The 14,328-nt window shown below is 41.8% G+C and overlaps 1 protein-coding gene across 1 annotated transcript in view; it reads left to right on the top strand.

Annotated features, from left to right (window-relative positions):
- Window positions 1–753: 753 nt before the first annotated feature.
- ANXA10 (annexin A10) overlaps window positions 754–14,328 on the top strand; it is a gene marked incomplete at its 5' end in the record, with an annotated part of 30,697 nt that continues 17,122 nt past the window's right edge. The window contains 4 exons of the mRNA XM_015416236.1: window positions 754–835; window positions 3,388–3,482; window positions 9,180–9,293; window positions 11,058–11,148. Coding sequence (XP_015271722.1) covers window positions 754–835; window positions 3,388–3,482; window positions 9,180–9,293; window positions 11,058–11,148 — 382 coding nt within the window. The remainder of the gene's footprint in view (window positions 836–3,387; window positions 3,483–9,179; window positions 9,294–11,057; window positions 11,149–14,328) is intronic.

Genomic DNA, 14,328 nt, shown 5'->3' with positions numbered 1-14,328 from the left:
GGGGTTGGAGTGAATATCACAAAATGATAAGGGAATGAATTGTGTCACTCATCACTAGTGATGCCACAGTTGTTAACCAATATGGTTGTTAACACAGCTCACAGAACAGGTTCACAATGAAAGGGCCATCTTTGGAGGTGGGAGGATCACATGTGGTCTGAATGCAGGGAAAGTGTCATTTCATCGCAATAAAAGCTAAAATAAAATAGAATAAAATATAAGTGGAGTGGGCGCTCTCAGACTAACCTACCTAGTCACAGGGGTGTTGCAAGAATAAAAGGGAAGGCAGAACCATGTACACCACCCCAAGCTCTTTGGAGCTCCACCCCCCCAAAAAAACAACTAAGTAATAGCTGAACATTCTCTCACTAAAAGCATTTCTGTACACTAATCATGGAGCAAAGGCCTATGCAGCATTTCTGTACACTAATCATGGAGCAAAAACATATGGCACATTTTAAGTGTAGTAGAACTAATATGACTGCACATTCATTACATTCAGACACACAAATCACATACACCACACTTACATTGCCATCCTAAGGAGAGTTACGCCCTTGTAAACCCATTGATTTAAATGGACTTAGAAGGATGTAACTGCTTAGGACTGCATTGTTAAGCTGTTATATCTGTTTTTACCCAACTTGCACTCAAACAAACAAAAACCCTTTGAAATCTTCTCCTACTTTCTTAGGCCATTTCCCACAAGCTTGATGTGTGAAAAGTCTGATATTATTCTTTTCTTCTCAACAGATTCAGGGAACAATCTTCCCAGCTCCAACTTTTGATCCTGTTATGGATGCCCAGATGCTAGGAAGTGCTGTACAAGGATTAGGTTTGTATGTCTGAGAGTTATAACCTTTAGTGTGGCATTTTCTTAAATCCTGCTGTGCATTTATCACCAATCTCACTTTAAAAGAAAGAGATATACTTCCCCCCCCTTCATGATATAATTAAAAAGAAAGACATGATGCAAATAATTGTTTACAATCAAAGAAACCAAGCACTGTAATTTGGGGGATTATAGCACATGAAGTAGTCACAAAATCCTGTGACAACTTTTCTAGCAAATCATAGACAATATTTTTTTTACCAATTCTTTACAGGAAAAAAAATAGAAACTTAAATTATATATCCTAAAAATGGATGCATTTTAAAGAAAGCCAATGTTCCACTTAAAGTGCTACTTGTTGCTACAATAAGCAAGCACACAGTGCAATTCTAAAGAATTACATCCTTCTAGGTTTATAGAGGACATTAGGCTTAGAATGGTATAACTCTGTTTAGAATTGCACTGCAGGACTGCAATCTAAGAGGGCATCCAAAGCCTCCCTAAAAGTGTTCATCTCAAAAAATGCCACACAACACCTCCCAAATGTTTTTCAGACTCTCCAAATGTTAAAAAGTAGTTTGAGAATGTATCATTAGATCTTTTAAAATGCGAAAATAGGAATGGAAAGAACCCTTTTCAGGAAATGGCTTAGCAGACCTAGATATATAATAAAGCATTTGCCCCAAACTCCTGTGCTGATTCTGGACTCAGGTTCGGGCTCCATGGAGGAACCCACAAAGTCTACTTGGCATCAGCTTCTAGATTTTTGTTGCAAGACCCTAGTATGGTTTAGGGATGTCTCCAGACTGCAGTAAACTTCATCAGATATATTCAGAGTTATCTGGAGCTTCATGGGATTGATGTTGTCATCAAGATGAATGCAAATCACACCTCCAAACCCCCCAGCCTACCACAGCCAGAGACATCTTGAATTATACTGGCCTCCAATTAGCCAACATAATGCATCGGCACAAAGGCCTTCTTATGCAAGTACTCCCCTTTCCTTTACCAGATCATAAAAACTCATCCATATACATTGGTTTGCCAACTTCCAGGTGGTGACTGGAGATCTCCCATTATTGCAACTGATCTGGAGAAAGTGGCCATTGTGAAAGGTGGACTCAATGGCATTGAGTCCATTGAAGTCCCTCCCCTTCCCAAAACCCATCCTCCTCAGGCTTCACCCCCAAAATCTCCAGGTATTTCCCAACCCAAAGCTGGAAACCCCTACATATGCATCTTTTTGTGTATTTCAATCAAGCACCATTTGTGCAAAAAAAAAAAAGTGCACATTCTATAAGCACTGTTAGGTATTGTGACCACCAAGCAAGCAAGAATACCGTACATGAGAAAATAGTTGGGAGTGGGACCTTAATTCCTAGTAGTTTGCAAAACGTAGATGAGGATGTTTATTTTCACTAAAACTGAAGATTTCATTCTCTTTTGAATGTCAGGTAACAGAGTTTTATTAATCTCTGCTTTAACTGGAGTGATTCAGGTTTTCTTTCTCAAGTAAGATCATTAAATATAAGTCATAGGAAATGTCTGGCTTCCTTGGAAATAAATACATCACAGTTATTTTTTTTCTCCTTTTAAAGGCTGTGGTTTTCAAACATCCCTAAACGTATTGGTAGAAGAATCTTTACGCACCAGCCTCTTTGAAGACTCTGGACCCTACAATGTTTCCCACTCCCACTTCACATGAGGGTGTTGGCTGGAACTGTTGGGTCTGTGTCCTAGAACATATATACAATTACTCTGCAGTTGCTGCACACTAGGGGGGGAAAGATCAAAAGCAGTGGTGGGCAAGCTGTCTTCCAGATAAACCATCAGCCCTTAATGATCTCCTTACCAAGGAACCCCTAATAAGCTTCTGAAATCCCAGTTTAGCCACAACACAGTTTGAAAAGTTTGAAAATCATTGCTTTAAAGTGCAGACACTGTTTATGCTTTTAGGAAGCAGTTATAATTGCCAGTCATAAACTAGTGACCATATGCTGTCTTTTTAAAAAACAAAAAAAGGCTGCTGAAATTCAGAACATTACTCAGAAGCCAGAATAAAGAAAACAGCAAACTAAAAAAGTTCTTGTAGGTATTCTACAATCTCTCTGCACACACGTACCTGCCATTCCAACCCAGAATTCAATGGTAAATAACCATAACACTCAGAAATCAGATTTAATCAGTATTTGTGGGATGTATAAGCACAACAAACAAGGGGCAGATATAAATCTGTACACGAAGTCTAGGCTCCTGCTCTGTGAAAGCCATTATCCATTCTCTTGATGTGCCCTTGAGAAATATGGTAGTGCATCTGATAATGCTAACTATTTGTCAGCAGTACACCAGCACATCAAAGGCAGGTTAGTGCTCTAAATACAACCAGTGTCTGTAAATGCCAGTAGGATAGTCATCTGTTGATATTGTTCTGCAGAACATGCACCCAACATAGGCAGAGTAAAGCACAGCAGTCATCAGCTAGTGCCGATGAAACCAGCACAGTAAATAAAAATCACTGTTTCAAATCTAATAATTATATTTTCTTCCCCTTGAAGACTGCAATAAAGATCTGCTGATTGATATTCTAACACAGCGCTGCAATGCACAGAGGCTCATGATTGCTGAGGCTTACAGGAACATGTATGGCAGGGTAGGTTACATTAATTTTGCTCTCGTTTCTCTACTTTTCAGTCTCCCTTTCCAATCACTGTTACCGTTTATATATACTGTTTCTGGCGTAACCAAGAGTGTTGCTTCCTGATTGGATAGCTATACATGAGTGTACAAGTATTTGTTTCATGACCATCATATTTCTGTATGTTGTAAGATTAGCAGTAGTAGTAAACTTGTCTGTAACCTCAGGAGATACTTATCCCATTTTCCTATTACTTTGATCTTGCCCTAGGCTTATCTTCAAGACCCATATCAAGTAATATAGGAGGGAGCATCATATTCATCTAGTAAAATATTTGTTTTCTTTGAACAGCATCCCCTTCCAAACAGATACACACTTCCATGCTGTATCATAGTTTCTGCAATAACAATCTCCAAAATTTGTTTTCCATGCAGATTTGGAAGTGGCTATACAAGAGCTCAAGGTCAAAGCATCTTTAGGGATGTAGGTCTAATTGTGCAATTCTTTAGATCGGTTAGTGCTCTAAATACAACCAGTGTCTGTAAATGCCAGTAGGATAGTCATCTGTTGATATTGTTCTGCAGAACATGCACCCAACATAGGCAGAGTAAAGCACAGCAGTCATCAGCTAGTGCCGATGAAACCAGCACAGTAAATAAAAATCACTGTTTCAAATCTAATAATTATATTTTCTTCCCCTTGAAGACTGCAATAAAGATCTGCTGATTGATATTCTAACACAGCGCTGCAATGCACAGAGGCTCATGATTGCTGAGGCTTACAGGAACATGTATGGCAGGGTAGGTTACATTAATTTTGCTCTCGTTTCTCTACTTTTCAGTCTCCCTTTCCAATCACTGTTACCATTTATATATAATATTTCTGGCGTAACCAAGAGTGTTGCTTCCTGATTGGATAGCTATACATGAGTGTACAAGTATTTGTTTCATGACCATCATATTTCTGTATGTTGTAAGATTAGCAGTAGTAGTAAACTTGTCTGTAACCTCAGGAGATACTTATCCCATTTTCCTATTACTTTGATCTTGCCCTAGGCTTATCTTCAAGACCCATATCAAGTAATATAGGAGGGAGCATCATATTCATCTAGTAAAATATTTGTTTTCTTTGAACAGCATCCCCTTCCAAACAGATACACACTTCCATGCTGTATCATAGTTTCTGCAATAACAATCTCCAAAATTTGTTTTCCATGCAGATTTGGAAGTGGCTATACAAGAGCTCAAGGTCAAAGCATCTTTAGGGATGTAGGTCTAATTGTGCAATTCTTTAGATCCTGGTCATATTCACGTGGCCCAGCTGAGGACTTTATGAAAGAACAGCCTCAGGCTAGCAAAACTAGAGCCTACTAGACAGATTGTACGCACATCAAAATACAGAGTCCATGTCACCACTTAGTGCACTCTCTCTTGGACAAACTCATCATGGGCCCCGGTCACACGGGCCGGATATTGCGGGGGGCATGGCTGTTTGCCCCAGAGCGAACTACTGCGCGGCCGCAGGATCACAGGTCCCGCCGACATCTGGTGGTGGTGGTGGGGAGCCCAGGGAGGTGCCAATCAGACGGTGCGGCAAGAAGCGGTGCTGCCCTGGCAAACGGGGTTGTTGGGGGTTTTTTAACCCAAGTATGCGCTTGCGCCGTTGGGTGCTTGTGCGCATCCTGTGGAGACTTTTTTAAAAAAACCTTCTTTGCGACGGGACATGGGCGGGTGCCGGATGCCACGGGATTCCACCGGAAACGCAATCAGATGCCCGCCCTTGCCCCGCGGTTTCCGGAAACTAGTACCTCCAAGGTACTAGTTTTTTGCTGCGCGTCTTCGGCGGGAAGCCTCGGTTGAGCAACAGGAGTGCTACACTTCCCAGATGTGCCGGTGAGATTGCACCCGGAAACTCCGCCTATCTTCCATCTCTCTAGCGTGGCTAATTTTCCATGTGACCGCAGCCATGATTGGTCAAGAGCTACGGTTGATGGGAAACTCAGGCCAGCCAGGTAGTTGGGGGCGGGGCTGAAAAGGTGCTTCTAGATGGGTGTATATCCTGCTAAATCAGACTATCAAGGCCACTCTACACTTTATGTTGCTGTTGTGTTAGCTGCAAATATGTCAGTGTTACACTAAGGTTCTCTGTAGCAAACACATAAAATGGAAAGGATGTCTATTTAGTGAAGTTTTATCCAGCCTTTCCTCCAAAGGGCTCTGGCAGTTGTCCTTCCCAGTGTTATCCTCACAACAACCCTCTGAAGTAGGTAAGGCTGAGAGAGATTGACCAGCACAGGTCCACCCAGTAAGCATCATGGAAGAACGAGGACCAACACAGGCCTCCCAGACCTGACACTGTACCTACTACACCCAACTGTGACGAAAGTGGTTGCTATGTAAAGCAAGGATTATTATTAATTGCTAAATGGGCTAAGCAGGGGAAATCTTGGTATATCTTCATCCTCACAATGGGCCAACATTGTGGTCTTTATGTGGGGCATAAACAAGGTGCTATCATGAAGAACAACTGTGTATTTCACTGCTGCAGCCAGAGATCATGATCGGTTCCATCTACTGACTGGTGTCCACGGGGATGCAGAAGACATTCCCACTTGAGGCAGCTGGGGTTGACACACCCTAGAACAGGCCATAGACAAGAAAGGTTTAAGGTTGAGGTAGCTGGCAGACAAAACAGCAGTGCTGAACAGAGATGAGCACGCTTTATGAATGAGCTATATGGTTGCAATCCATAGGACATTCAAAATGGAATACAGACCCATAAAGTAGCTCATTCCCACTGAATTAACTGGAACTAACAATGTAAATGCAAGCATGTCAGCCTAAATGCATTGAAAATGACATACAATATATTCTTTAGTGCTGCCTCATGTATATTTTGAGCTTGGATGCAATTTTGCTTTTATTTCTTCCAATTTATGCTTTACATAGCTCATTGTAAAACAATAAGGCTAGTCTCACCACTTTTATTTCTAAAATGGGGGAAATTAATCATAAAGAAGTTGTTAATTGTGGCATTAGCATGAATTCCAAACTGCAAAAGGATGACATGGGAAAAAAAAGATACAAGCTAAACCACATGTTTCTATTAAAGTACCATCCAAGCTTGTTCTGCAGTTTAGAAATCTGCACAAACCTCTCTGAGATGCCTTCTTACAATTACCCTTCCCTGATTTCTCATAGCCAAGATAATTAGAAAATGTTAATAATGACAACTCAGAGTTGTCTTGTCTTATTTGTCACTGCTCTTCTCCATTTACTCTAGTTCCAATTGCAGGGGGTAATTTTTAATTAGTCTCCATTTGTATTATTAATCAGTTTTCCTACAGGCATGCTGTCAGCAGTGAATGTCTTAATGAATTAATTTCCATTCCACGTGTGATTTAGTGGCTGTCAAATGTATCTAATGTGCATTCAGCAAAGATTACATATTGTTTCTTCACCATAAATTCATTTTTAATTTGTATGTCTCTTTCCTCATTGCTGCTATGTCTGCTATGTTAATTATATGCATGGGGCCCATGGTTACCTTTAATTATTCGCCTTCTGAGAGCAGCTTTTGCATTAACGGTACTATATTTCATTTATAGTTTATACTACCTCTTTATTGCTATATCCCCTGGTACTGAAAATAATCATACACAATTCACAACAAAGTACTTAAAGGCAAGTTGTGCCGGAGGACACGTCCCCTTGCAGTTCAATTCAGTCAATCAAAACCCAGACCTGAAGTCGGGGATCAATGCAAGATAAATGATGGTTTGAGAGGAAGGCAGAAATTCCAACCCATCAAGGCTAATTCATGTACGGAAATGTTTTTCTGAGTAAGGATCTACTTCCATCACTCCTTTAGTATATGGAGATTACCCTAAATTTGATTCCATAGTTACATATTTAGATAAGTGTGTGTGATCTTATCATAACATATCATTCCTACTCATAGGATAGATGTAGATACAACCATGGTTAGGGGATGTAAGGCTGTAGTCACACGCACTAAATAATTCACTTTCAATCCACTTTCCAACTGGATTTTACTGTGTGAACTGGCGAAATCCAGTTGGAAAGTGGACTGAAAGTGGATTATTTAGTGTGTGTGATCGCAGCCTAAGGCAAGCTGATGGGTGACAAGCTGCCTCTCACAGCACTTCCTTCCTCATCCGCGAATGACCCCATCCTCCCAATGCTACATCTTACACATGGATCTGAAGGCTTACTGCTATATTTGGTCAGCAAGATATGTGTAGGTGTGAATGTGGCTCACTATCTAGTTGCAGCCCTGATCGATACTAAAACAGCCTTTACTTTATGCACCAGGCCAAAACATTTCTCTTTATTCAGGCTTTTAACAAAGGGTTCCATCTTTTTTTAGCCACCTTATGGTCTGCTCCTAGCCTGAGGACTGTTTTCCCAATCTTATTTTAGAACTCTTCATTTTATCTGTTTTTATGCTCTGGTTTGCTTTTATTGGCTGTTTCTCTTAGTATTGTTTATTGACTTGGTTTGATTTACTGATGCTATTGGCATGGATTGTTTTATTGCCATGATTTGTTTCTATTGTTTTTATTGTCTGCTTAGTTTTGTTTTATTGCCACCTGGAGCAGGTCTGGAGAGTTGACCTACAAATCTTCTAAACAGATACGAAAGCCCATTTTCCCTGCCTCTCACCCCTCAGTGCTGTTGGCTCAAGTTCTATACTCCACTGTGTCACTATATAACAGCAGTAAGAGATTTCTTGTTATAGTGGCAGGCAAGATACTTCTACAAGGTTGGTCACCTATAAAGTTAAGCTGGCCCTGGTGAGAAGCCTGTTCTTTAGAAAAAAAAATCAATGTGATACATTCTTCATGTAGTTAAAGGCACACCGACCAATCACAGAGATGCCTTGATCAATTATCTGATTAATGATCTGAAGAACTAATGCTAGGCAAGCCAAGCCAAGCCTCTCTTCAGTTAGCATGGCATAACTAAGCAAGATCTACCATGCCTTTGTCTTGGAAATAGCCAGGAATCCTTTTTTATGGCCTAATGACCTCAAAGAGTGTGTCCTGGCATCAAGAGTGGGTCCTGGCATCAAGATGGAAGGAGTGGGAAAGAGAAACATGAACCAAAATGGAAGCTTATTTCGTTAGGAATTTAAAAGAATACTCTGGTCTCATGAGACTTTGATGTTTCCATTTTATATTTTGATTTATCTATTATTTACTTACTTCACATATACTCACTTTTCTCCTGAATGGGGACCTAAAGTGGCTTACAGCATTCTATTTTGCTGCATTTTACTCTCACAACAACCTTATCAGGTTAGGTTGAGAGTGTGTGCTTGGCCGGTTCTAGTTCACTCAGCAAGCTTCCATAGTAGAGTAGGAATTCAAACCCAGGTCACCCAGATCCTAGTCTGACACTCTGCTATACCACACTGGCTCTCTTTAGTCCCAAGCTGAGGATAAGGGTTAGAAATTCTATGATATGTCCTCATAGATACATGTGGGAAGGCATTTTTCAGCTTAGAGATGTTCACTGAGTCAAAACTTTTGAACTTCTACTACAGATGAGAATGACTGTGTTCTATTGGTCTTATATCAAACCATTGCATTTCCAATGATAAATCCAGTTTTAGTGTATTTGTTTTCAAGACTCCATACTCTATTGCACAGAATCATTAGAAACATAACACTAATTTTCCTTTCCCAAGGATTTGATTACAGTTCTTAAAGAAACTCTCTCACATCACTTCAAGGAAGTTATGGTTGGCCTGATGTATCCACCTGCATCCTTTGATGCCCATGAGCTCTGGCATGCTATGAAGGTACATACATAAGGATTCTTAACTGATAATCTTCCAATAGTTTGAACCAAGGCATGACAAGCAGTTGTTGTCTGGCTTGTCTGTCTGTTCAACCTTGCCCGGATAGCTTAATGTTATTTGGGTGTTGGTAAATTTGAAATGGGAACAAATAATTGAGGCAATCAGTGTTACAAAATACACACTGCAAATAAGGGAAGTTCAAATGCTGATTACATTTTTATGACGTTATTCGCATCCATGGTTTTGTATCAAGTCAAACACCTCATACAATCAGTTCAGTAATTTGATTGCAAATCCAAAAAACAGCCCCCACCCCACCCCAGCATTCCGAGTAATTTTGCATCTCTGTAGTGAGGACATTCACTGTAGCATTTGTGTGAGTAACTACTACAGATGCATGTTCGGAATTTCTTGGCCTTTATTGCATACACCTTAGGGTTGACATCAGCAGGTCATGCACCATTTCAAGTCAACTATGTAGACTGTGTGCTGTTTTTGTACATGTGCAGTTGACAATTAATCAACCAATGGAACACATTGTTGTGGCGCATGCTCAGAAATGGCAGCACTGAACAGGCTCAGATTTGGGAGTCAGGCAAGCAGACAAAATGGCCAAGACTGGACCAGTAGAGACAACAAGACAAGCAGCTTCTCCAGGTCAGGTCCACACACCAGCAAGCTTGATATAAGTCTTTCCTGTTGGGTATACTGGATGAACAGATGGGGGAAGGTGACAGGCAGGGCAAAATATTTTGAATCCAGCCTTTGGGGTTAGCCAGGCAAAATGGGCCAGGCAAGACAAGAGAGACAAGCATGCAGCAGAGCCCCTCCCCAGCAGGTCTGAAAAAGCTCTATTAGGGGGGGGGGAAATGATTCCTTAAAAATATCCAAGGAGGACAGGTGGAGGACAGGGAAGGAGGCAAGTGTGAGAATTCCCATGCACATTTTCTTTCTAAATGTGAACGTCTGAAGAACAATCAAAGATTCTTTTCCGGTTTGAGGGTCCTGCTCACAGTTTATGAACAAACTGTGATCTAAGCAGAGGGGTTACTGATTGATACATACAATGTATCAGTTACGATGGATATATCTGGAAGTCTGCACAATTAGTTAAACATTAAAAAAAAATCAAGTCATACCAAAAGCTAGTGACACAAGTAATTCCGGTTGGCTAAGTGGTTTTTGTTGTTTTATTGTTGTATAGACTGATTTGATTAAAATGGTTCTAACCCACTTTGAGGACCTTGCCCTAGATATACAGGTGGGATACAAACATCTTTATTAATTAAAAACAAATATTTCAATATTTATGCCTATTTAGTTAGGTGGCACTTATTTCAACGAGATTACTGACACCCAAGAAAATGTGTATAGGATTTCAGTCTTAACAGACACATGCCATGATATTAAGTGCTGTGTACACAACAGTTCTTTACTGTTCCCCAAGGATGTAATTAATATTAGCACAATTCACTGTGCTAAGAGATTATTTATCTCACTTTCAATCTTGTTTCATCAAAGGAACTACTTGTGCGCTTAAATGTAAAAACATACCGATAAACTGTCATAGGCTTAGGTGGTCTGATCAATTCTATCCTAAAGCAAATGGGATAAAATCACCACTTCCCAGGAAACATTAACTTGAAAAGATACTACTAGAAAGTGCTTTTACAGAAACCAGCATGCTGTACTTATTTTAAATCTATTAATTGTATTTGAAACCAATGTTTATACCAGCAATGTTTCTTTTCCACCCAAATGCAGGGAGCTGGCACAGAGGAAAACTGTCTAATTGATATATTAGCCTCAAGATCAAATGAAGAAATCTTCCGGATAAAAGAAACCTACCTAATACGTAACTCTGGTGTTTTTTCCCCTCTGCAAAGTATATAGTAGTATTTACATAGCAGGCCTTATCTAAGAGGATATTTAAATTATGAATTTGTTTTATACAATATTGTAATAATTTCTCTCACAAGACCTTGGGAACTGCAACTAATGAGAAGCCTGATTATTTCAGAGATCCTTTGCATTTCCCCCTACCCATACAGTTTCTAGAATTTCCTAGGAGACACAGGGGCCATTTCTGTATTAAACATTTTGCTCTGTATTTCATCTGTTTTTGCATCATGTCACACAGTTTCAAAGGTTGATTCCATTCTACAAACCTTACCCTGCTTTTTTTCGTGGTTTTTCTAAGTTTTCAAGCCAGGTTTTCCTTTACACACTTTCGTGGTTTTTCTAAGTTTTCAAGCCAGATTTTCCTAAATGTTCAAGCCAGGTTTTCCTTTACACATCGGAGTCAATGAAAGATTGATGTTCTCCTATGTCAGCTCTTGCATCACCACAGAGTCCTGGGCTGTTGTTTTTTTCTTCCACAAGAGCAACATCAGTATATTGACATAGTGAGTTTCTGTGCAGCCCTCTGTCATCCTCCTTCCGGCTCTGTGCCTTTACAACCGGCACCTTCGCCTAAACAGTCTGCTGTTCTAACCCACCATAGCAAACAGAAAGCTCTGCTTGCCTATAGATGAGAGAAAGAAGTAGCAGTGCCCACACCCTCATTTTGAGAGGATGCTGCTGCTCCCAGGAGTGAAAAGGCTCCCTTTGCTTGGTGGGCTTGGAGGACTCAGCCTTCTCCCAACCTCCCTTTCTGTTCACCCACACACTCTCCTGAGCCCTTTTCTTCTTTGATACAGAAGGATCCTTTCCTTTCTTTATCCTGTAGTGGTGATGGTGGCAACACCCTCCTGCTTGCTATCAAGTCCTGCCAGTGGGATGATACATGGCTCTGTCTCCTGGTTGCCCAATTTAAGGGCAATGACATAGCTAGGGGTGGGGCAGCAGATGGACATGTGCAAACTGCCAAAGCAGGGAAGGGAAGAAGGACCCCATATGATCCATCATGGAGAGAGGCATAGGGTGGGACTGGGGGTGCCAAGATAGAGCACTCACAGATGGGGGATGCAGGTGGGGAGAAAGCCGGCATGGAAAGCACAAGAAAAATGGGCTTGAAGCTGCCACAGCGACTGCAGGCATGCAGTGATGTATGTAAGGTTGGGGGGAAACCAATGTTGTTAAGAAGCCAAGCTGGAGCAATAAGTCTGTGCAGAGATGACCAATGATGAAATTGTTTAAGTCCTGTACTATTCCACTCTCTAGTCAGTATATCTGCATTAAATACAAATTTATTTATATTAAGTTATCAAGTAATTAAGTTCATTTATATTAAGTTATCAAGCTTGGTGATTTACTTCATTGCTTAGTTTCCTCACTGATTAGCCCAGAAACCTCCCTAGTGTAGAACTGGAACCCCTTGGTATTGCAAAGTATTTTTAGACAGTTGGTTCACACCAGGGGTCATTTCGTAGAAAAAGAGCTAGGGGGACTCATTAGCATAACTCATTAGCATATGCCACATCCCCTGACATCACCGGAGTGTGTCATAAGGCCACACCCCCTGACATCATCGGAAGTGTGTCATAAGGCCACACACCCCACCCCCAATGGTCCCGGCCGCCACCGCCGGCCTTGCAGCTCCACTGCCGAGCCCCATGAGGGGCCCGGCGGTGGACCTGCAAGGCCAGCGGGAGTGCAAGGAAGCCCCGCGAAGGCCCTCCATGGCCCCAGGTAGGCAGGGGTGGGGAGAGGCAGGGAGGAAGCAACTTACCCTCCCTCTTCTCTTGCCTCCCGAAATGACCTCTGGTTCACACATAGAATCAGTTCAGACAACACAAAAAAACATATGACATCAGACATAACACAAAACCAGCATGGTATAGTAGTTAGCATGTCAGACTAGGATCTAGGAAACCCAGATTTGAATCTCCACTTTACCACGAAAGCTCACTAACAGAGCAATCCTAAACAGGGCAATCTTCCCTTCTGTGAGGGACCTTGGGTCTGTGAGTGTCCTTGAGCCAGTCACTCTCCCTGCCTAACTAGGCTAACAAGATTATTGCTGCTCTGAGGATAAACTGGAGGAGGGGAGAACAATGTTGTATGAGGCTTTGACTCCCCATTGGAGATAAATGTGGGTTATAAATATGTTAATACCTACTTCGTGGTTGATTTGTGAAACTAGGAGTCACCTCACAGACTATCAAATCCTTATTTGTTGGATTTATCACTCCTTCCCCCCATTTCCCCTGCAGAGACTGAGCTGATAACCCAAACAACATTGTAGGCAGAGCAGCATCATGGAATAAACCAGGATGTCTGTATTTGCATACCACACAAAACCCTAGTTAGGGATCCCATGTCCCCCCGGGGGGGCGGGGAAAAGCCCGCCCCAGAGGCCTGTTCCCCCCGCCGCTGCCGAATCGGGCCCTGGGGGGAACTCCTCCCCGATGTGTGCGTCACCCGGAAGTGACGGGAGGACGCCGGGCATGCTGGGGGCGGGGCCACAGCCATACAAGGGGAAACTCTATGGTTTTCCCTTGTATGGCCGTGGCCCCGCCCCCAGAATGCCCGGCATCCTCCCATCACTTCCGGGTGACATGCGTGCAGCGTACACGCGCACACCAGACGCCAGCCAGGAGCCCCCCGCTCCCGGCGAAGATCAACTTGGCAACCCTAACCCTAGTTAAGACTAACTGTGATGAATAAACCAATTTCAAACCATGGGTTTAGATCTTAATGTAATTTAATTTTGCTTAATTAAACCATGGCTTTCTGTGATGTCTGAACTGAGCCATAGCCATGGTTTTTGAGACCAAAGCAGCACTATATGAACAGAGCATGCATGTTAGAGCGCAGCCAACACTCCTGTTGTTGGGCTATTTACAACCTGTACTTAGGGGCAAGTGATCTTCAAGGGAAGAAGTGAACAGTGAACTTCTCATTACAGGACCCCTACATTCCCTGGAACACCAACTGAAAACATTGGCCTAGCTGACAGAGGGCTTCTGTAGCATTTTAGGAATTATAAAAACACTTAAGTGTTTTTCCTGAAACAGTCTTACGTGTCTTTCCTACTGGTCAGTTTATGAAGATTTAAGAAGGTTCATTATCTAATCATCCTAATGGTCAGAGG

The sequence above is a fragment of the Gekko japonicus genome, unplaced genomic scaffold (assembly GCF_001447785.1).
Source record: "Gekko japonicus isolate JY-2015 unplaced genomic scaffold, Gekko_japonicus_V1.1 scaffold593, whole genome shotgun sequence".
NCBI classification, from domain to species: domain Eukaryota; kingdom Metazoa; phylum Chordata; class Lepidosauria; order Squamata; family Gekkonidae; genus Gekko; species Gekko japonicus.
This window is presented reverse-complemented; position numbering and strand designations above follow the sequence as displayed.